Below are 24,200 nucleotides of genomic sequence, written 5' to 3' on the forward strand. Positions count from 1 at the left end.
AGAGGTAAATGGGTCATTGATCTCTTTTAACAATCCTAGGAGAGATTTCCAATTCACATGCAATAAACAGAAAAACTGGGGGATTCCCAGGCTGCGTTCACGGAGGATGTCAGAAATGTGACAGTTCAGTTACTACAAAAATGGGGAAAGGAGGCCACTGTATTTTTAAAGAGACAAGTGTTTTATTTTCATGCCATACTCTACAAGGGTATCACCTCATCTTCCAACTCAATGGCAATCCTACATTGCTAGACCTTCATAACTTTGGATGCTATACTAAGGATATAGTCTGATGATAATTCTACAGTCATTATACCCAGATGTGCTAAGTAAGGAATAAGAGGATTAATCTATCCTTCCTCTTCTATTTTTTCAAAAATTATTTGACATTGATAAAACATTAATAATATATAATAAAAAGAAGATCATGATTGTACATCTAGAACATCTACCATTGCTCAACAGGAATAGAAGTAAAGAGAAGATGTCTGTCTCCAGGAAACAGTCTCTCTCTTTTTGGTATTTTCTTGGACCTGACAGAATTCTGCTGGCAATAAACTGATGTAATACATTGCTGCACCAAGACTCTTTAGGCAGATCGTGAATTGATGGACTTCAGTATCGTTTATTTCATCATTTGACAAATATAAACCTGACTCTACATTAGAATTGTTACAGCGCAGGAGTACCTTAGATTTTCCTTATTAGAAACTTTAAATTGTGAAATAAATAAATGAATAAAAATAAAGGAAAATAATAAAGGCCCCAAATATGAATAGTTTATAAGGCTGACACTGTTGTATAAAATTGAGACTGAAACAAGCTAGTTTAAGATGGCAAGGTTCTTGATATTAGGGGAGAGAGGAGAAAGGTGAGGTGGGTCTCTTCCTCCACAATAAATGTGTAATAAATCAACATGTATGACATCTTATTCTGTTGTGCACTTGCCACCACTGAGAGCAGCCAACAATGAAATAAATGTGATGCTACACAGCCCCAATCTTGACAACATTTTTCTCTGTAAATCTTAAGACTACAACAGATCAAACTGCAGAAATGGGCTGCTGATACTATTTTGTGCTCCTGTCTTAATCCTTTCTTTCTTTTCCTCATGTGTGAGTCTGCTGACAGAATTTGATCACTGCTGATTGTATGCTTTGTACCATGTGGTGCCTTCTTTTTCTTTTAGAAACTTAAATAAAAATAATTAGTAAGAAAATAACAATAATTGTGGCTTAGAAGTCCTTTTCCTGGGCTAAAATGGGGGAATATGAACACCAGTATTGGTATTCTATATCTAGGAACCCCTAAACGACAAGGATGATGATGATATTACCATATTTTTTCTGTGTATAAGACTATGCATTTGTCTAAAATCTTTAGAGTAAAAATTGAGTGTCGTCTTATACATGGAAGTAAGCTGAGGAGAGAAGAAACACAAGTGGAGGGGAAAGCAGGGATCAAAGCGATCCTGCAGTGCGTTGATCCCTTCCCCTTACACTTGCTAAGCCCCACTTAGATTTCTTAATTTGGGGTTAGAAAAGTGGGGGGGGGGCATCTTATACATGGGGGCGTCTTATACAAGGAAAAATATGGTAATACATGTTGCTGAATAGTGTTTAATTTTTGTGTAAACTTGCAATGAATTGACCACCAGCATCTTGATATTTAAAACAATGACTAATTTTTGGAAAGCAAGAATACAGCAAGAATGGGCATCACGATATTTTATAGTCTTCTATAATATTTTAAAGTCTTCTCTTGACTTACCGCACAGAATGATCATCACTGCCCGTAACCACTAAAGGTTTCTTGGGATGGACTGCCAGAGCCCATAGTTCTCCTTCACAGTGACCTTGCATGATCAGCATTGGCTTGTCTCTTTCTCTCACAATCACCTCAAAAATTTCACTGTCTTGTGTCCCTGCTAAAAGTCTATCTGCTTTCCAGCATACACTTCGAATAGACAAACCTGAGAAGGAATAGAAGAGCCTAAGAAAATTATGAAAATAATTTTTAAAAAAATTATACCTATCATGGCTCAACCAAAGATGAGCATTTTAAGTCCAAGTGTTTTCGATGGGAAATAGTTAAGCAAATAAATAACCTGCCTCCCATTAAAACCAGTGGGACAAATGTTCAGGCATAGCAAGTTGATGCCCATAGTGGATCATAGTCCCAGATCAATGAGATAATAAATAGACTTTATAAAAATATAGGTACTAAAAATACACTAAAAGCAAAAAATAGTTATTACTAAAACGTTGAGATTCACCGTGGTTCATTGTGTTTGGATCCTACGTGTTCGTACCTGGGAGTAAGCACTTAGAAAAATGGTGCAAAGTTTTTCTGAGTCAGTACACAAGTTTGGCAGGTAGTCGTGGGAGCTTTTGATCAGGGCAATGATTTCAGGAGCTCATTTGGCTCCTGCTTATTTGGCTGGGAGGTGGTGGCACTGTGGGCTAAACCGCAGAAGCCTGTGCTGCAGGGTCAGTAGACCAGCAGTCGTAAGATCGAATCCACGCAACGGAATGAGCTCCCGTCGCTTTGTCCGAGCTCCTTGCCAACCTAGCAGTTCAAAAGCATGTAAATGCGGGTAGATAAATAGGTACCATCTCGGTGGAGAGGTAAAATGGCATTCCCTAGTCACGCTGGCCACGTGACAACGGAAACTGTCTTCGGACAAGCGCTGGCTCTATGACTTGAAAAGCGGGATGAGCGCCGCCCCCTAGAGTTGGACACGACTGAACTAAAAATGTCAAGGGGAACCTTTACCTTTACCTTTACCTATTCTAGATCACAGACGGATTCCCATCACTTTTTGCCTGGACCTATTGACAGAGGTGCTAGAGACTGAACCTGAGAATGTGCTTCCCTAAATTCTGACCCCTGGTAAGCTCAACACAGCCAACCAGATAGCTGTTATGCCTTCTGTGCTGTCTATCTGTCAGGCACCACAAAAATGGTACAGAATTAATTTAGACAATATTTGTTGCTAATGTTACAAGTCAACATGCATTTGTTGGTCACACCTGTTCATAACCTATATCCTTTTGTCCCTCAGTTTCAATAGCAGTCAACATTTAATCTATACAAAGGCACTATGCCAAAAGCTGTAACTGAAGGGCCTTTATCTGATAAGGAAATTATCGATTTCTTTTTTTTTTATGTTGCTAGCTCTGCCTATGTAAACAAAGGGTAATACGAATGAGCTTTGCACAACAGTTAATTTGCACTCCTGGCAGGCTTGCAATCTCTTTCCACAGCTTGAGTTCTCATGTGCTGTAGAATAAACAGATGTGCCATAACTCTCAAAGTAGGTAACACCCCCACCCTTCAACATATTAATAAAAACTCATAGCTCTCTTTTATCTGGATGGAGAGAGATCAGGCCCACTATACACTGCACCTGCATTCTATTTTGCTCTATAGTATTTTGCTTTACAGCAGAAACTGTAAAGATAGCCAGTACTATGTTCAGGCTAATTCCTCCTTTTCTTGTGAGAGCTGATCTAGCCATTGTCATGCATGATCTGCTATTATCGGGTTTGATTTTTGGTCTTTGGGGAATACTGCGAAGCTTCAATTCATACAAAATGTAGCAGAAAGAGTTGTCACTGGAGACCACAACAGGGAGCACATCCAATTAATGCTGCATCAAATGCACTGACTTATTATTTGCCTCTAGAACAATGGTTCCCAACCTTGGGTCCCCAGATGTTCTTGGACTACAGCTCCCAGAAATCCTAGCCAGCACAGCTACTGGTGAAATCTTCACGGAGTTTTAGTCCAAGAACATCTGGGGACCCAAGGTTGGGAACCACTGCTATAGAACAATGGGGTGAGCAGGGCGCAACATGGGGATCCATGTGCACAGACGCCTATGCAGACATTCTAACCAGTGTGTAGAAACTGAGCACAAGGTAGGACATGGCAGGGCTTGCCTCCTCTCTCTAACTGTCTCACCCAATGTTCCCTCTCGTTTTTGGTGTGGTGGGCGGGAGCCCTGCATCACGAGCACAGGGTTCTAGCTATGAGTGAAAGCAAATGGACAGCAACACTGGCTCAGGCGCATGCCCCCAATGCAGCGCTGCATGCCCACACACCCACATGGCTTAGATGGAAAATATGTTCACAGTATCTCTACTAATAGAATTCAGTCCAAGTTGTTGAACATGAAGAATGTAGCAACAACAGTTTACCAAAGAACAACATATGTACATGAGACAGCAACTGTAGAGACAGATATTTAGATTCACTTGCATGTTTCACTTCTTCTCTGTCTGTTCTCTCCACTTCTCAAATATATACAGATATTCTCAAGGATGACTTCATTTTCAATCTTCTCCGGTCTCTCTCTCTCTCTCAACTAGCACAATGTAGCATTCCAAGTAACTTTTCTGTCTCAGGTGGAGTTCCTATAATAAAACCTAACGTCTTTGCTTCTCAAGGCCAGTCTTTGCTGCTTAATTTCTCTTCTTCCTCTGCTTCCCCCTCTTTTATTAATCAGCCACTGGAGATTTATAGCTGTACATCCCTGTGGTTTCTTTGAACTTGTCTGCTTACTTCCAAGTGTTCTTTATACAGAGTCAGTGGCTCATAAATGATATTAATTTGGTGAATCCCTAATGAGAGGATTCTTTCTTAAGTGAAATGACTTAACTTCCTTCGTGATTGACATGCACTTTAGACACCCTGCAGGAAGATAACTGATGTGCCTTTTCCAGTAGGCCATTAGAGACAACTGGCATTTATAAATAAATAATGGTACCCTATTGCCTTTTAGTCTGAAGAAAAGATTTTGTCCCACTGCACAGTGTGTAAAGTTCTCTAGCCCTCCTGAGACTTCCAAAATTTCAAGTACCACAGCACAATCAAAGAACAGTCCATAACTCTATGTATCTCTTACTCTAGAAACAAATTCTGTGACTCTCCAGAGAGACAGAATGATATGGAGATGAATGGACACAGAGAGAAGCATCTCCAGTCCAGTCGTGTCCGAGTCTAGGGTGCGATGCTCATCCCCGTCTCCAAGCCATAGAGCCAGTGTTTGTCCGAAGACAGTTTCCGTGGTCACGTGGCCAGTGCAACTAGACATGGAATGCCGTTACCTTCCCACCGAGGTGGTGCCTATTTATCTACTCGCATGTTTACATGCTTTCGAACTGCTAGGTTGGCAGGAGCTGGAACAAGTGACAGGAGCTCACTCCGTCAAATGGATCCGATCTTACGACTGCTGGTCTTCTGACCTTGCAGCACAGAGGCTTCTGCAGTTTAACCTGCAGCGCCACCCAGTCTCCAAAAGCTTGCACCAAACAGATGCTCTAGTCTTTAGACAGACATAACCTAGGAAACTGACGTATGCCATTGATCTATTTAGTCTAAAAGTATCTAGTCCAGCTGGCAGGAGTCATCCAGATTATTAGGCAGGATTGTTTCCTCGCCTTTGTTTTTTTCCCTTGTGGTCTCCATCCAAGTAGTAATTCGGTAGGACCCTGCTTTCCAGCTAAAATGACAAGATTGGGTGTATTTGGGCTGGTAACATTCCTAATAAACGGATAATAATGCACAGGTATACTGTATATGGAAAAATACAGATTCTTATTCTTCCTGAAATGTATTCTGCCCCAACCTTAACATGTGAAACTGCAAATGCATTTAGGTTCCATGAACCTACAATGAACCAAGCCTGGAATAACTGGGAATTAGTGTTTCCTTTTTAATGTTCCCTTTGATAAAAGCTTATTCTTTAAAACTTGGTAAGCAAATATGGTTTATTGCTTTTCTCTACTTACTTTTGATCTTGCAAACTCTTCATACAAAGAAACTAGAAAATCACCTGAAGACAGTCAGGTGACTGTCGCTGCCAGTCCAAAAAAAGACAATAATGGGCTAGATGAACCAACAGCATAATTTTGTACAGAAAAGTGTCATATAATCGGAGGTGGGTTAGCAAGTCTTATGTGCCAATCTTAATACACATTACTGGACAACCAGTACAAAGAATTAACAAGCTCAGCTCGTACAGACAGTTCAATCACCATGTTTCTATGGACACCTCAGCATGTAAGCCATGGCAGCTGCTAGGAGAAACGAGCTAGTTCTTGTAACTTCCAATTAAATATGATCATGATCCAGCTTGCCTTTTCTACCATTCACTGAATTCACCAGTGACAGCTTTTCCTGCGGCACTTCAAACACAGAACAAATTTAAAACTAGCAGAGGTCAGAATGAGTTGTTCTTTTCTGGCAGCAACTATGGGCCGATGTATTTATTTTCAGAGACTCCTGACTTCAGTGAACAGCCCCAGTCTGGCCCCATACGGAAATGAGGCCTTACTTGTCCTCCTCACCAAATACACCCTGCATCTTTACAGGGACCCAAGCTGAACACCACTTTTGTGGAGATGTCGCAAACACCTAGAGACAAATCTCTGTCTGTATCAGCATCAGGATTACCAGAGTAAGCCCATAATCACAAGCAGTCATTTGTTCTCTTCTTACATTGGGATGAATGTATTTAGGCTTAGGAGGACGAGGCTGCACTACAGAAAGGATCAAAAATCCCCTGCACATAGAATATGTGCAGGAAAAATATCCTAGACTCCCTCCTTGACATTTCCAGTTAAAGGTAAATTAGCAGATGATGGGGGGAAAAGCATGACATGCATATTCTATTCTACTAGCTCCTCAGGGTCAACAATAAGGATTGAATTCAAAGCAAGAACTTATATCATTCCCATTGTGGTGTAGTGCAGGGGTCCCCAACTCCCGGGTCGCGGACCAATACCTTGGAAGGACCAGGCCACTGAGACAGATTTTCGAGGGCCGAAGGAATGCATGCATATGCGGGGGGGACACTCCTGCCCACCCACACGCATGCACACATGCATGCACGCACACCTGTCTGCCCCACCCTGCACACACACACACTTGCCTGCCCGGCTTCCACATGTATGCCTGCCCACATACACAGATGCCCACACACACCCCGCAAGTGTGCACGGATGCCCACCCACCTCCCACATGCACACACGCACCCCCCACACCCCCACATGCATGCACAGATGCATGCATGAACCCTGCACGCACACACAGATGGATGCCCGCCACCCCCCATGGTCCTTGGGAAAATGGTCTTCAACTAAACCGGTCCCTGGTGTCAAGAAGGTTTGGACCCACTGGTGTAGTGGACAAAGTGGTGGCCTAGGAGTCAGGAAGCCTGGATTCAAATCCCCTTTCGGCCAAGGGAACTCACTAGTGAAGTTAAACTGGTAAAACCACTCCTTAAATATCTCACTTACTTTGAAAGCCCTATCAGTAACACTATAAGTCAGCTCCGACTTGATGGCACATCATAACAGCAAAAATTTATGACTTTACAAAGTACTGTATAAAAAATAATAAATAACAAAGCATTATCTTATACAATATTAAGCCATAATCCAATAATTACTTCAATGGAGATTTCATTAAGCAATTTATATTTTATTACCTTTGTATCCTTGTTCAGTCTCCCTGAGATCAATTTTAGTTATCGGTTTGAAATCAATATCCCATAACCGAATGCAGCCATCTCTCCCCCCAGTTGCGAAGCCTTCCTCACAGGCATACATGCTAAAAATTCCAGCCTGCAAATTAACACCACAGTAGTTTTGAATTTAGAATCACAAGTATGTTCACTAAGGGACAAATTTCATACTACTGAGTGGGTAATATACTCTCTTTTTTTCATATGATACTCCCAGCATTTTTGGAACCTCTCAATTTGATCACTCCGTCACATATCTGCTGTCAGGGGCAAAACCTTTCCAACAGAGTCTCCTTTGAGAGCGTTCTCTGGCAGAAAATTAGCTTTTGACTATTTAAACATGTGGTTCAGCATAGCCAAGCACGCCCTGCTGGTAGTGCAATGTGCGGCTTGCCAAAGGACCCCAGGCAGATTGGAAAACAGGCATATTAGAAAACTGGCCTGTGGTTTTCTACTCTTAGATAACAATCTGTTAATCTGATTTGCAGTTAATTGCTATTGGTGTCTCCTAGTTAATTTTTATGTATTCCTGTTCAGAGTAAAAATATACACAAAGAAAAATGAAAACAAAAATAAATTTATTCATACACGCTTGGGAAAACTCAAAGCAACTCCTCAGTTAATGCTCTGGAAATTGTGTATTGTGTATACAGAACAGATACACAGGAATGTTAGACAACCCCACTCAAAAAACCCCCAAAAGAGACAGAAATATGGCAAGTTAAAGACTTAACTAGAATATTTTAATGTGAGCTTTTGTGGATCAAATCCACTTCCTCAGACTTCAGAGCAAGACTATATTACATTTATACCTGACCCCCATGAGCAGGAGGGGATACAGATAATGGACAAAGTTACTGTGGTTTGTTAATAATGGAACAGGCTATCAGGCTGTGAATATTTAAATTATCGTATACAAGGTAACAATAGCCAAACCATGGGAATTAATGTGGATTTCACACTTAGTAATGAACCTGAGATTAATTTGTACAAACAGTTGCACACACTAAATGGATTGCCCCAGTAAGATAAGAAAGGGAGTGATGTCCCACCTGAAATCAATGGCTACCTGAACTGGTCAAGTATTTAACCAAGCAAGCAAACACAACATAGGTTGAAATCCTATTGTTTAGTGTAGTAAGATGCACTTCAGTAGGCCCACCACTGAATCCATGGGGACTTGATGAGTTAAGTCCCCATTGAATCAAATGGACTTAAGCCAGTTACAACTTACTTTAGTGTAGTAAGTTTCAACAAAAGCAAGTCAATTTGAAACAACGGAATTTAGGGAGGAGTCTCACCAAATCTTCACAGATTAATGGGTCTAGTCTTGTGCAACCTATTACATGAAGCAAGAAGATTTTAGCCATTATCTTATAACTACCATGGTAACCAACATAATGTTTAATATGTTATTTCAGCCATCACGGAAGCTTTGCCTGGTGTGGGGTCAAACTAGCCTATACAATTAGCTCATATTAACTCCTATTTACAAAACATGCCCAGTCTTGTATAACTGGAAATATCACCTTGTGGAAGTGAAAACAGCTAATCCCAGGGAATATGCATTTACCTTAAATACTTTAAGATAAATACTTTACCCACCTTGACTCTGGGACTGAACAAAAGTGTGAACTTACATCTGTTGACAGAACTAATATTGGTGGATGTTTGGTTTAGAACAAATATTTGTTACAGACAGAGATGCTTTGTTGTTCTATATAGGTAATGTTGGGATGGTCTATGTAGGGCATATAGGAGTCCCTCCAAGTAACTGTTCCCATTGTAACAAGTGGAAGTTGCCTGAGTGGCAACTTGTGCATAAAAATCCCCATTGTGACATGTGTACTATTTGTGTAACTACTATTTGTGACTATAGAAGTAGCATGCGCGTGGAGGCCTGCGTTACAAGGTTACATACTGTTTCCTGTCTCATCATTACAAGAACAATAAGACACACCAATTTTTTAGGAGAAGAAAACAGGAAAATATAATCTGTTTTCTTCGCTCCATAAGACGCACAGACTTTCCACCCCCCTGTTTTGTGGAAAAAAAGTACGTCTTATGGTGCGAAAAATACGGTACATGTTTTTATTGCATGTACAATTTGTCCTATAGCTGTATATGCACTGAGCTCCATGCACTTATTGTGGTTCATATAACAGAAGGCAGGAAGGGGGTCACGAAAAAAAGTCACATTGGCATCACATTCATTTTACCTCTCCAGTTTTAACGAAACCATGCTCCAGAAATTGGGATGCAATGCCACTTTTTTAAACAAAAAGTGAAAATTTTAATCCCTTGGAATTTGATATCCTGGCAAGAAATCCTCTTAAAGAAGATCTGAAGGACACTTTCTTATCCAGAAGCTTTTAATATCTGTCAAGATGACTTTCAGAACAGCAATATCCATGTCATAGCTGCAAGGAACACTTTCGGCATCCTCGACCCAAGATATAGTGAAGGAATATTGATGAGATTATAGTATCTACAGAGCATCATGTGAATCAATGTCATTGTCATGCCTGAAGAGCCCTTTAAGAACTCTTAAGGTATGACAGAGAGTAAAATTTCTAAATACGGTAACATCAGTAGCACAACTGACAGGGCTGAGGGAGCACACTTTATTTCCAGAAATTAACACAGAGAAGGCAACTTACACCATGGGCTCCTTGAATCGTGCGGACTAACGTGAGCCCTTTCCAGACATAAATGTCTCCATTTAAAGCACCAGAGTATGTAACGTCGTCTTTTGCACAGGACAAACAGAGGATAGTTTGCAGGTCTCCTGCTTTGCCAAAGATTCCTCTTTTGGCCGTCAAGGCATTTCCACACAACGTCCAAAACTACAGAATTAAAATGACAAAAGCGGGGGGGGGGGGAGTATATGTGGCATTTACATTTTAGGTAGAGGTAGAGGTAGAGGACAGCATTGTCTGAAAAGCTAACAAAAGAACTCAGTTGTTTTGATTGACTTTTGGTCAGATACCAATGCTGAGCATTTATTTATTTATTTAAGATCTTTATAACCCACCGTTCACTGAATTATACCAGAAGTTCAGGCAATTTACATTGTCAATGCATACAAAAGCAGAAGAGAGAGAGAGAGAGAGAGAGATTATTCCCTCTCTCCCCACACACACACACTGTACAGTATGTGTGTATAACAGATAAATAACAGTAGAAGCTATAGTAGTATTACTAGCAATAAAAACCAACAGCAAGATGAAAAAGTATGGGGAGCTGAGAGAGAAATAGTAACAAAATGTATAAGAAAATGAAGGGTAACTTAATATTAGTATTTTAACATTAGTAACATTTTCGTATCACTTTCAAGCCCATTGCTTCAAGACTCCTGCTATCCCTCACCTGTCTCTGCTTTTGCAGAACAGTAAATACTAAGGGCATGCCTGCATCTCTTGAACTTTCTGTAATTTTTATCAACATCTGAAATGGAATTTTGTGTAGAGAAATGAAAGCCATCCAATTCAATGTTTGAGTACATTGTTAAGGGTGTTATCAAATTTGCTTGACTGCATTCCTTCATGCCACTAAATCCTGGGAGCCAGAAGTCTACAGCGGATGAGGTGCCGTAGGGAGAAACCATTCTCAGCCCCTCTACTGAACTACAAGCCTCGGGATTCTTGGGGGAAGCCACCGTCAAAAGGCACAATCTGAATGTACATGAGGTAGTAGTTTTCTTGAAATAAAGCGTGTTTGGGTCTGCCTGAGTTCTTGAATGAGAAATTGCTTGGAGTCGTCATGAGCTATGTAGAAGAATTGTTGAACAATGTGGAACAATAGTTTGGCATATCACCTACTGTAAGTTTATAGTGTAGCTGTACTCGGTAAGCATACAAATTACGGCACAAAAATCATACCAAGGTCTTCAGATGTAAACAACAAAATGTCTATTGTCACATGGACATAAGCTTTTATGCAGCTCATTTAATCAGATCCACAAAAGCTAATGCCAAATAAAATATGCTAGTCTTTGGGATTAGAAGCTGCAACACAGAGTTTCCTGGAGACATCCAAGATCCAAGCATTGGCATCAGCTCGATTTGATCCTCACTAGACGTTCTAGCCTTCCTAGTGTTACGATCACACGCAGCTACCAGAGTGCTGATTGCGATACTGATCACTCCCTGGTGTGTAGTAGAGTAAAACTGCGAACAAAGAAATTGTATCACACGAAAAAGGAAGGAAGACCACGTATTGACATCAGCAAGACTCGCGATCAAAGAAAAGTGAAGGAATTTGCCCAAGCACTTGAGGAAACCCTTCCAGGTCCAGCTAATGTAAATGCACCTGAACGATGGGAGCACTTCAAGACCGCTGTGTATAACACCGCCTTGTCCACCTTTGGCAAGAAGACCAGAAAGATGGCTGACTGGTTCGAAGCCCATTCGGAGGAGTTAATGCCAGCCATCAAGGATAAGAGAAGAGCTCTAACAGCATACAAAACCTGTCCTAGCGAGTACAACCTGCAAGCTCTTCGAGCTGCTCGTAGCCAAGTCCAACAGGCTGCCAGGAGATGCTCCAATGATTATTGGCTTTAGCTCTGCTCTCAGATACAGATAGCAGCGGACACAGGTAACATCAAAGGAATGTATGATGGTATCAAACAGGCCTTAGGTCCACTACAGAAGAAATCTGCTCCCTTGAAGTCTGCTACAGGTGTGATCATCCAGGACCGAGCACAGCATATGGAACGCTGGGTTCAGCACTACTCTGAGCTATATTCCAGAGAGAATGTAGTAACCAAAGAAGCATTAAATAACATTGAGTGTCTGCCTGTCTTGGAAGAGCTGGACAGCGAACCAACCCTAGCAGAAATAACTGCGGCCTTGGATTCCGTCGCCTCCGGCAAGGCACCTGGAAGGGACAACATCCCTGTTGAAGTGCTGAAATGCTGTAAGGAGATCATCACCACCGAACTGTATGAAATCTTTTGCCTCTGCTGGAGGGAAGGTGGAGTACCACAGGACATGAAGGATGCAAACATCGTCACATTGTACAAGAACAAAGGAGACAGGGGCGACTGCAATAACTACCGTGGCATCTCTCTTCTTAGCGTTGTAGGGAAGCTGCTTGCCGGTGTGGTGCTGAAGAGGCTCCAGATGCTTGCAGACAGAGTCTATCCAGAATCACAGTGTGGATTTCGAGCTAATAGATCCACCACTGACATGGTATTCTCCCTCCGACAGTTGCAGGAGAAATGCAGGGAACAACAACAGCCGCTCTTAGTGGCCTTCATAGACCTTACAAAAGCATTTGACTTGGTTAGCAGGGATGGCCTTTTTAAAATACTTCCCAAGATTGGATGCCCACCTTGTCTCCTTAACATCATCAGATCCTTCCATGAGGGAATGAAAGGCACTGTAGTTTTTGACGGCTCAACATCAGATCCCTTTGACATCCGAAGTGGAGTGAAACAGGGCTGTGTCCTCGCACCAACCCTTTTTGGGATCTTTTTTGCTGTCATGCTGAGGCATGCCTTTGGAACTGCAACAGAAGGTGTCTATCTCCGGACTAGATCAGACGGAAAGCTCTTTAATCTCTCCAGATTGAGAGCAAAGACCAAAGTCCAACTGAAATGCATGCGGGACTTCCTCTTTGCAGATGATGCAGCCATTGTTGCTCACTCTGCTGAAGACCTCCAACAACTCATGAATCGTTTCAGTAAGGCCTGTCAGGACTTTGGACTAACAATCAGCCTGAAGAAAACACAAGTCATGGGCCAGGGCGTGGACTCACCTCCTCCTATTACCATCTCCACACAAGAATTGGAGGTTGTTCATGACTTTGTGTACCTTGGCTCAACCATCTCTGACACCCTCTCCCTGGATGTTGAGCTGGATAAACGCATTGGCAAAGCAGCTACCATGTTCTCTAGACTCACAAAGAGAGTATGGCTCAATAAGAAGCTGACGACACATACCAAGATCCAGGTCTATAGAGCCTGTGTCCTGAGCACACTCCTGTACTGCAGTGAGTCCTGGACTCTTTGTGCACGTCAGGAGAGGAAGCTGAACACCTTCCATATGCGTTGCCTCCGACGGATTTTTGGCATCACCTGGCAGGACAAAGTTCCAAACAGAGTAGTCCTAGAACGAGCTGGAATATTCAGCATGTATACATTACTGAAACAGCGACGTCTACGTTGGCTTGGGCACGTCGTGAGAATGGCTGATGGTCGGATTCCAAAGGATCTCCTGTATGGAGAATTAGTGCAGGGAAATCGCCCCAGAGGGAGACCACAGCTGCGATACAAGGATATCTGCAAGCGGGATCTGAAGGCCTTAGGAATAGACCTCAACAGATGGGAAACCCTGACATCTGACCGTTCAGCCTGGAGGCAGGCAGTGCTTCACGGCCTCTCCCAATTTGAAGAGACCCTTGTCCAGCAGGCCGAGGCAAAGAGGAAGTCACAAAAGCAGCAAAACCAGGGAGCTGGACAGGGGACAGACTGGATTTGTCTTCAGTGTGGAAGGGATTGTCACTCTCGAATTGGCCTCTTCAGCCACACTAGACGCTGTTCCAAGTCCTCCATACAGAGCACGACACCATAGTCTTTCGAGACTGAAGGATGCCTAACCTAGTCTTTGGGATGCTTCGATACTCTTTATTATTCTTGCTGCAACAGGCTGATCTCTATACCCTTCTCAAAGTACCTTCAAGTACATTACTCCTTTAAAATAGAATGTGTTCTTTCCCAGTTAAATTTAAAAATAATTTAAAAATAAAAATGGGACTAGAATAGCAACAGCGGGTCAGATCTCAGTGTGAAAAGCCAAGCTTTAAACTCCTGCTCTGAAATAAATTCATTGGCAACTTATTATTTTCATCATAATTCAGTATTATTGTAATGATGGTTGGTAAGAGCTGGCTGAAAATGGATACCTTGAAAATTTTTACAGAAATTATAAAGCAGCAACAGACTGATCACAGCAGAACTACTTCTAATAACCCACACTCTAGCCTTCCCTATTTGATAGCACCAGCCCTTATCTTTTCAGCAAGTCTGCTTTCTAATCCCACCCTTTTAAAAGTTTAGTTCTACAGTTGTTATTCTTCAGCCGTCAGCTCTTTTCCTTGATGGTCTGAATAGAACTTCACCGTGGACGGAAGTTGCATCTTCGTCACTGGCACATGCATGCAAAGGCACACATACATGAACACAATTTTATTTATTTATTTTATTTATTTTATTTATATCCCGCCTATCTAGTCAATTAAGACCACTCTAGGCGGCTTACAACAAAATGTAACAATATAATTTAAAACAATTTTAAATAAGGGGAAAAACTTTGGACAGAATGGGACAGACACTAGGAAAAGGAGAGAGGGGGGAAATCAGGAATTGGCTGAGGGGAAGGCCTGCCGAAACATCAGTGTTTTAGTTGTTTTTTAAAAATACCCAGCGAGGGATTTTTAAAATCCCTCATTTTAAAATCCTCATTTTAATATCAGGGGGTAGGTTATTCCAGAGGCGAGGAGCCACCGCCGAGAAGGTCCGATTTCTTGTCTTTTCTTTCCGGGCCTCCCTCAGTGTTAGGCTCCTCAGCCTCACCTCCTGGCTCACGCGAGTGACACGGTTAGATCTTGGTGGGAGTAGGCGTTCCGCCAAGTATCGAGGCCCTAAACCGTTTAGGGCTTTATACGTGAGCATCAACACTTTGAAGTCGATGCGGAATCGGATGGAACGCAACCTGCCGTTTCAAACACTGCAGATGGTAAGATTCATTTTGAGCTGCTGCCAACATGTTGTAGATCAATTACGATTTTCTGTGATATTTTTAACAGAGAACACTTTTCTGCAGGTTTTTATTTTATTATTATTTTCTTTTGGTTTGAATTCAGCGAAAGATAAGTCAAGAGAACAAGGGATAAAGCAGGCACAGAAACATTTGTCCCTGCTGAGTACTGTATATAGTCTGCCACTGATATTTTATATTGATGGATGAAGAAGGTTAATTCGATTTTATGTTCTAAATTTAATTTTATCAGAAATTAGAAATGTTACTTTTTTGTACTACAGAATCCATCAGACAGAAACCTGAAGTTCACTACTGGGCTCTAGAGGTCATGGCCAAGAAGCAGGAGTGATTCTAAGTAGTGCCCAAGTTCAGGATCTTACCACTGTTGTGCATCTGGGGGACCATTTGTAGCAGTGAGCTGGGAAACATATATAATACATAAAGAGAAATGAATAAATTGGTGAGACTGGAGGTTTGGAAACTTAACCAAACCACTGTGTTATATCAACATCAGGCCAGTGAGATGTACTTCTGAATGAAAATGTTTATGATTGTGCTGTTAATGTGAGGTATTAATCTGAACTTGAATACCAGAAAACCTGGAGCAGATTCCAGTTTTAAAATTTCTCTTTCATGATAACACTTCAATATACAGCCTTTCCAAAACAGAGAGATTCAAAAGCTGTTTATGTACATCATCACCATCACTGATAGCCTTCCAGTAATATTAGTACTTACTGCAGAAAACTATTTTTGGCATCCCTTTGTTTACAGCTATGCATTTGGCTTGAATGACAACTACTTGGCTGAATTGGAACAATTTTACAGATTGCAGTTGCCAAAAAAGCAGGTGTTTGGGGGACACACAACAATTACTAACATCTTTTGCCAAGGCTTCATTCTGATCTGAACACAGTTTCATGTTAGGGGTGTGAAGGATCTTGCAATTAAAAAGGAACCAGGTACTCATGCCCACTTAATTAAGGAGAAATAATTGCAATCTGTTAGGCAATTTAATTCGCAGCCAGGACCAAAATAACCTCCAAGAAGTTTAATAAGCTAAGGGGTTTCTAAAATCTGAAATGTACATATTTTCTTCCAAATCTTTTAGAATTCTATTTTCCTTCAAATTATATTGAATGCTTTCTTTCAAAATAGGAAAGCAATGTAATTCGTACGGATAAATAAATTCTGGGTTCGATTTACATTTGTAATGCAAATGGTAGACATGAACTCTAATTTCTGGTCATCCTCATGGTGATCCTTCCAACTCCCACAAAAGGATGCAAAGTAGGCCCTATTGAATGCGAAGACTGTAATGTGGAACTCTAAACAGGAAAGAAAGGATCTTCCCAAAACACTAGGAGAGGGATCTTCCATAAATGGAACCCCACCACCACTGTAAAGAGAATATGAGTGAAAGAGGCAGCTCACGACCCAAACAGAAGGTGGAATCCTCAGGTATTTCTCTTCCTAGTTTGAAGCTGTCTGTGTTTAGTTGAATGGGAGAGGGATAACTTTTATATTTCAATTTGTTGCATTATCATCAATTTATTTATTTATTTATTTATTTATTTATTTGTTTGTTTGTTTGTTTGTTTGTTTATTTATTTATTTATTATATGTTTGCCCCCTCCTTTCTCCTTAAGGAGGACCCAAGGCAGACTTAGAGGAAGAGGTTAAAAATGAGAACTGGAAAAAAATATGGTCACAAGGAATAATGAAGAATATGTCTATAAGGGTAAAAGAAAATTCTTATAAGGTTGCATGGAGATGGTGTTGTTGTTCAGTAATTAAGTCATGTCCGACTCTTCATGACCCCATGGACCAGAGCACACCAGGCCCTCCTGTCTTCTACTGCCTCCTGGAGTTCGGTCAAATTCATGTTGGTAGCTTTGGTGACACTGTCCTCTGTCGTCCCCTTCTCCTCTCGCCTTCACACTTTCCCAACATCAGGGTCTTTTCCAGGGAGTCTTCTCTTCTCATGAGATGGCCAAAGTATTGGAGCCTCGGCTTCAGGATCTGTCCTTCCAGTGAGCATTCAGGCTTGATTTCCTTCAGAATGGATAGTTTTGTTCTCCTTGCAGTCCACGGGACTCTCCAGAGTCTCCTCCAGCTCCACAATTCAAAAGCATCAATTCTTCAGCGGTCAGCCTTCTTTATGGTCCAGCTCTCATTTCCATACATCGCTACTGGAAAAACCATAGCTTTGACTATGCGGACCTTTGTCAACAAGGTGATGTATCTGTTTTTAAAGATGCTGTCGAGGTTTGTCATCGCTTTCCTTCCAAGAAGCAGACGTCTTTTAATTTCATGGCTGCTGTCACCATCTGCAATTATCATGGAGCCCAAGAAAGTAAAATCTGTCACTGCCTCCCTATCTTCCCCTTCTATTTGCCAGGAGGTGATGGGACCAGTGGCCACGATCTTAAATTTTTTGATGTTGAGCTTCAGACCGTTTTTTGCACTCTCCTCTTTCACCCTCATTACAAGGTTCCTTAATTTCTTCTCACTTTCTGCCATCAGAGTGGTATTATCTGCATATCTAAGATGGTTGGTATTTCTTCCGGCAATCTTAATTCCAGTTTGGGATACCTTACCCCAAACAAGATTGAATATTATAAATAAAAGTGTACTGGAGATGCAAAAAGGTAAAAGAATGTTATTTACATATGTGGTGGACTTGTGAATTATGGAAGAAAGAATGGGCACTGTTTGTTAAAGAAATTATTGGAAATAATATTTGAATATCATCAACTATTGCCTTCTTAAATATAATTAAGAATGACCACATTAAAAAAGAACAGAAAGACTTAGTTGTTATAATGGTCATAACAGTAAGATTAATATTTGCAAAAAAATTGGAAAAATTGACAAACAAATCAACCTTGAAGATTGGTATAAAGAAATGTGGAGTTTAGCAATAAATGATAAGTTAACATGTGAAATAAAAGCAAGAAGGGGAATGACATATACAATGATTTTAAAGAGATACAGAATCTATATTTGAATTATGTTTTTGTAAAACGAAAGGTCAAAAGCCAGCAGAAGAATCAATGCACTGTATTTTTGGAGTTGAATGGGGTGAAGAGAGAGTAAAAGGAAATATTTTCTTATCTGGTCCTGAGGGTGATGGTGGGATAGGGGGGGAAATGTTTGTATTAGTGCATGTATGTATGCACATTTTATGTCAGTATTGTTCTTATTGTTTTTCTTTAATTACTAAAAAAAATTTTTAAAGGAGGGCCCAAGGTGACTTACATCATTAAAGGACAATATTTAAAGCTAAAAACAGTAAGTATAGAAATACTTAAAAGGATCAAACAAATACCACACGACAAGGCAGTAAAGAAAAACAAAAGCGAAAACACATTCAAAGCATTAAGGCACAACAATCCATTGCAAAACCCCACTGAGACAGACAGTCGCTCAGGGAAAGCTTGCCTGAAGAGAAAGATCTTCACCTGCTTGCAGAAGGACAGCAAAGATGGGGCCAAGCGGGCCTCCTGTGGGAGGGAGTTGCAAAGTCTGGGAGCAGCCACAGAGAAGGTCCTCTCCCGTGTCCCCACCAAAGACACCTGTGGAGGTGGTGGGACCTCTCCTGATGTTCTTAACATCCGACCAGGCTCATAAAGGGAGATGCAGTCCGTGAGAGAGCTAGGGCCCAAGCCATTTAGAGCTTTATACAATAGAACCAGCACTTTGAATTGTGCCTGGAAATGGATTGGCAGTCAGTGGAGCTGCTACAACAGAGCGGGTTATGTGATCACTGTGACCAGCCCCAGTTAGAAATCTAGCAGCTGTGTTTTAGACCTGCTGAAGTTTCTGGACACTTTTCAAAGGCATCTGAAATATCATCTCTCCATAAGTGACAAAATCTGGGCATCCAGGCTCAGAGATGTGCTTTTAAAGGGAGTGCAACCCCATCCAGCACAGGCTGCACCCCATTCCTTGATTTGTCTTTTGACTCACCCAGAGCACTCTGTCTTGTCTGGATTAAGTTTCAGTTTTTTTCACTCTCACCCAGTCCATTACTGGCATCAGACACTGATGTAGAGCTGAAACAGCTTCCTTGAATTTAGATGGCAAGGAGAGAAAGAGTTGGGTGCCATCTGCATACTGAGGAGACTGAACCCCCCAAACTTTGGACAACTTTTCCCAGCAGTATTGTGTTATATAACATAAGGAGACAAACCAGAACCCTGAAGGGACCCCAAAGGCCAGTGGCCAGTGTGTCAAACGTGACTCCTTATGAGTTCTCTCCTCCAGGAAGGACAGATCCACTGTAAAACAGTGCCTCCGAGTCCCATCCCAGAGAGAAAGGCAAGGAGGATACTTTGATGGATGCTATCGAAAGCTGTGGAGAGGTCCAGCAGAACCGACAGGGACACACTCCCCCTGTCTAGTTCCCGGTGCAGTCGTCCACCAAGGCAACCAGAATTGTGGGATCCAAGGAAAGCTTTTTCAACAATGGCTTTACCATTGCCTCATTTAAGCATGCTGGGATCCTACCCTGCTGTAAAGAAGCATTCACCATTCCGCCTACCCACTTGACCAGTCCCTTTCTGGCAGCTTTTATAAGCTAGGAAGAGTAAGGATCCAGCAGATGTGGATGCCTTCATCTCTCCAAAGGCCATGTCCACATCATCAGGCTGCAGAAACTGAAATTCATCCATCAATACAGGGCAAGCAAGGGCCATAGGTACATTCACAGGACCTGTATCAGCTACAGCATCCAAGTCAGAGTGCATCTGAGCAATTTTTCCTGCAGTGTCATGCAAATTCTTTGCAGCAAACTACAATGTGATCTGCATTTTATTCCTTTGAGCTATGATGTAACATGCCCTTGACTATTTGAAAAAGCTCCACTAGATGACTCTGCAGCTGCAATGGGGGGGGGGGGAGAAGAATGACTTCTTGGCCACTACCACTGCCATTGAATAGGCCTTCCGATGGGCCCTAGCTTGGGTTCTGTTAGATTCACCCTGAGTTTTTTGCCATTGTTGCTCTAGTCTAAATCCCTCTAATTTCATCATCACCAGTTCTCCAGTAAACCAGGTGGACAGTCTGGCTCTACTTTGTGGGATGAGACATTTAGGATCCATCAGATTTCTGGGACAGACTATTTTTTATTTTGTACTCCACCTCTGCAAAATCTCTGAGTCCCAGTGAATCAAAATCCTACCAGACAATGGTTTGTCCATGACAGTGAAAATGCAGAGAGTTCCTCCACACCCAGGTCACCAATATTTACCCCAGTGTAGAAAAACGGACCTAAAGTGTGCCCTGTGGCATGGATACCATTTGTGACAGACACATGATCACCATGGAGATCATGAAGTCTTGAGCCACTCCAGGGTGGGTGGTACACTAACAGAATCCCTGTTCTGTCCCAGGCCCCTACCTTTAGAAACACACATTCAAACCCAAGGAACTGGGGAATGTTCCATCTGGTGAAAGGGATAGAATCATGATAGACCTCTGCAACTTCACCTCCCTGCCCCCCAGGTCTTAATAGGAACATTAAAAGTCAAATCAAGATAAGACAGAAGTGCTCCTGGTCAATCAAACAGATTAGGCTTAATTTGTATGGCTGGAAAAAGTTACGCCACTGTGCATTTGTATGTGTGGACCAGAGATATCCAAGTAATACTCTATATATCCAAGTAGCACCCTAAGAAACAAAAATAAATATAGAATAAGGTGCAATTTGATTGTATATCAACTAAACTGGGTGCAACATATTGAAGAAAATGTATTACTTGGGAAAAAGTGGAAAAGCTGAAAAATTGATTAAAACTGATGGCAGCAATTCTTGTTGGAGAAAACAGAGCAAAAAATGAATTGGAAAGAAAATAAGATTGCTCTATATGTCTCTTTGGCTTAATTTGTTAAGTGACTCCTCGTTGCAATTATTTGATATTAAAAAATACCAGGAATTTGCTGTACTTCTCTGAGCTGGCTGCAAAACATTTACAACTCCGAAGACCAAAATTTGTCAAAGAAAACATGCCAAGTAATTATCGAGAGTTTCTTCCATTGGCAATTCAAAGCATCAAAATAATTTTACCTTGATATGTTTCACGCCACAGCTAGCCACTCTGTTGGGTTGATAGGGATCCCAGGAAATATCAAAAATCTGACAAAAAATAATCAAAACTGCTACACTAAATTAGAAACCACTTGCATAAAATTTCAGATATGTCAAAAATTCCAACATACATTTTCCTGGATTTGAACAAAATCCTACTGTTCCATTACCAATGTATAAGACCTACATAAATATCAATGACTTTCAGTAAATATATCTGTGAAGCATAATTAAGACTGTAAAAGTTTCTTGTTAAGTGAATGCCTTTGTTTCATTCCTGTCTCTGTTATTCAGTATCAAAAAGTATCTATGCAAGAAATGGCAAGATTCACACTCACTATGAAATCATAGGAAAAGTGTCATAAATGCGAAATGATTGGAATGGAGCAGAAGAAATTAGAGGAACTTAAAACCCACAAATCTAGTACAAGAGCCAAGCCTATTTGGTTGCAGAAACATGTCTTACTTAAAATGCCAACAGTCTTTTATGATCTAATGACTGCCCTGTCTATATTGACTTCCTCTGATGTCTCCATTGTAAAAACCCTTCCCCAAAATTTCATATTATGCAAAAAAAAAGTCCCACAGTAACCTTTTAAAGAACATAACTTCCCAGTAGAATAAACCAAAAGCAAGACCTGGCATCGTCGTTCAGCATCTTTGAGATCCCCAAGACCCACCATGCTCTGCCCTCCTCCATCATACTGGGAGTCTTGAAGGTGACATTTTACATTCCCATGATGTCCAGAAAATAGCTTTTACTACCCACAGGCCCCAGCAGTGGAAGGAAAGTATCAGCAGAGGATGCTTCCCCACCTAGACCTGGCTCTGACCATCATTCCCTTCATTAGCAGTAATACTCAAGAACAATGTCTTCCATGAAGGTTTTTCCTGACCTTCTCAGTGGGAGATTCTGATATCTTGGGAGGGAAAGAAACATGAATGTTCCCCAGAACACATAATTCCAACACCACTGCTTCAGGTACACAATTTAGACAAAAGAACCCTAGTAACTAAATGTATAAAACAACACCCTCATGGAGTTAAATTACTTCTTTGTATCACTATCTATGAGATGGGCACGAATCGCACTTCAGCACTTTGGTGGATCAGGCCCATGAGTGTTGTGCAGGCGCCCCAGATTCCACACCCTGCCTCCTTCCATGGGCGCCCAACTCAAAGGCAGAGTCCTGGGCTCCCCTGCCCCATCTCCCTCTCTGAGTGGGCACCCGTGGGAGGCGGCGGGGTGGGAAATCTGGGGCATCTGCCAAACCATGCCAAAGCACTGAACTGTGGTTCATACCCATCTCTAAACACCAGTTATGAGATGTACGAAAGATTCTTTGAGATCAAATACTGTAATAAGCTTGACCAGATCTCCTTCTTTTTTTTTTCTTTAATTCAAAGCAGTGGCAAATATCAGGGAGAAAAGCTTTTGGGAGGGGAAACATTTTATTCCTCTAGCCCACAATTGTACATAGAACTCAAAGCTTCTTTAGGTCCCATGAGGAAAGGGGGTGTGGGGAGGAGTATAGAAAAGCTATTATACCACCATTCCACACGTACAACTCATGTTAATAGTAACACAGGGGTGAGGAGGGATGCAAAGATTTTATCAGAAAAATGAAACTGGAAAACTTTGTCTCTCTTTGCAAAAATCCTCTCTGGATGCTTTAAGTAAAGTAAATATTTCAGAAGGGCCTATTACGGCTCTCCTACATTACAGTATAAATGCACCACTCAGCCCTGACAAAATAAAGATATATATTCCTAGTTGCTCAATTCTCTTTCCACAGTATCAAACAATATCATCTCTCCATAATTACTTTACAGACTAATTACTGTTACCCTATTTCTAAGAGCATTGTTTAATGGAAAAATGGATAGGCAGCTACCTCTGGAGGAAAAAAAAAGACTACAGGAAATATTTGACAACATTATAAGAAGAAATTTATAACAAAACTCATTAGTTGATTACCCTATCCGAATGGCCAGTAGCTGACGCCAGTAGTTTTCCTTTCTTCCAATCCCAGATGCAGACTGTGTTTTTGGCATCCAGTCCCACTGAAGCCAAACGCTTGCGGGGGGGGGGAAAAAACAAAACAAGTTTTCTTAAATGGAGATTAACTTAGAAGCAACAAATTGACTGCAGTAAACGAGCATCGAAACAATGTTAAAGATACAAGAAAGAAATCAGATGTTGGTATAACTAGTCAATATGTTAAAAAATACATTGATTCGACAAGACATTTTTAGAAATATTTTATGACACCCGAGAATAAACCACAAATGTTCAGGTTCCTTGGTCTGGCATTCAGAAATGCCACCAAAGTATGTTCATACAGCACAACTAGAATGTGGTAAGTAATGATGTTATTTCAATGATTCCCCAAGCCAAACCAAACCAATTAAAAAAAGCAAAAGAATCTCTCCAATTAAAATCTCTTCTAAGGGATTAAAAATACATATTTTAAGACATATGGATAAATACAGAGGCCTTAGAAACACTGAAATAGTAAAAGAAATAGCAAAAGAAAGGTGATGCAAATATTTTTGTTTAGAAATATAGCAAATTCATCTAATACTTTGAGACCATCAGATTAGATTGTAACAATTCACTGCATTAATCTCACTCAACAAAGGTTCTCATGACAGATCTCACAATTCTACTGGACGTATTTCTCATCGGTTAACGGATAAGAAATATTGCTGCGTCACAATGTAAGATTTTGAATATATAGAGTGTCGCCATGAAAATGCACATTGTACTTCAGAACTGAGGCTTGAACGTCAATTTATTAAAAGTTACCGTAAA

At 41.1% G+C, this 24,200-nt stretch overlaps 1 protein-coding gene across 5 annotated transcripts in view; it reads right to left on the reverse strand.

Moving 5' to 3' along the window:
* Positions 1-24,200, reverse strand: part of EML6 (EMAP like 6) — a 184,638-nt gene that overhangs the window by 100,051 nt on the left and 60,387 nt on the right. For all 5 annotated transcript variants that reach the window (XM_072987358.2, XM_072987351.2, XM_078382311.1 and 2 more), the window contains exons 4-8: positions 23,364-23,462; positions 21,365-21,433; positions 10,192-10,377; positions 7,496-7,631; positions 1,771-1,972 (exon numbers count right to left, since the gene is read on the reverse strand). In XM_072987358.2, the coding sequence (XP_072843459.2) occupies positions 1,771-1,972; positions 7,496-7,631; positions 10,192-10,377; positions 21,365-21,433; positions 23,364-23,462 (692 nt within the window). The remainder of the gene's footprint in view (positions 1-1,770; positions 1,973-7,495; positions 7,632-10,191; positions 10,378-21,364; positions 21,434-23,363; positions 23,463-24,200) is intronic.

Source organism: Pogona vitticeps, chromosome 1, assembly GCF_051106095.1.
Source record: "Pogona vitticeps strain Pit_001003342236 chromosome 1, PviZW2.1, whole genome shotgun sequence".
NCBI lineage: Eukaryota > Metazoa > Chordata > Lepidosauria > Squamata > Agamidae > Pogona > Pogona vitticeps.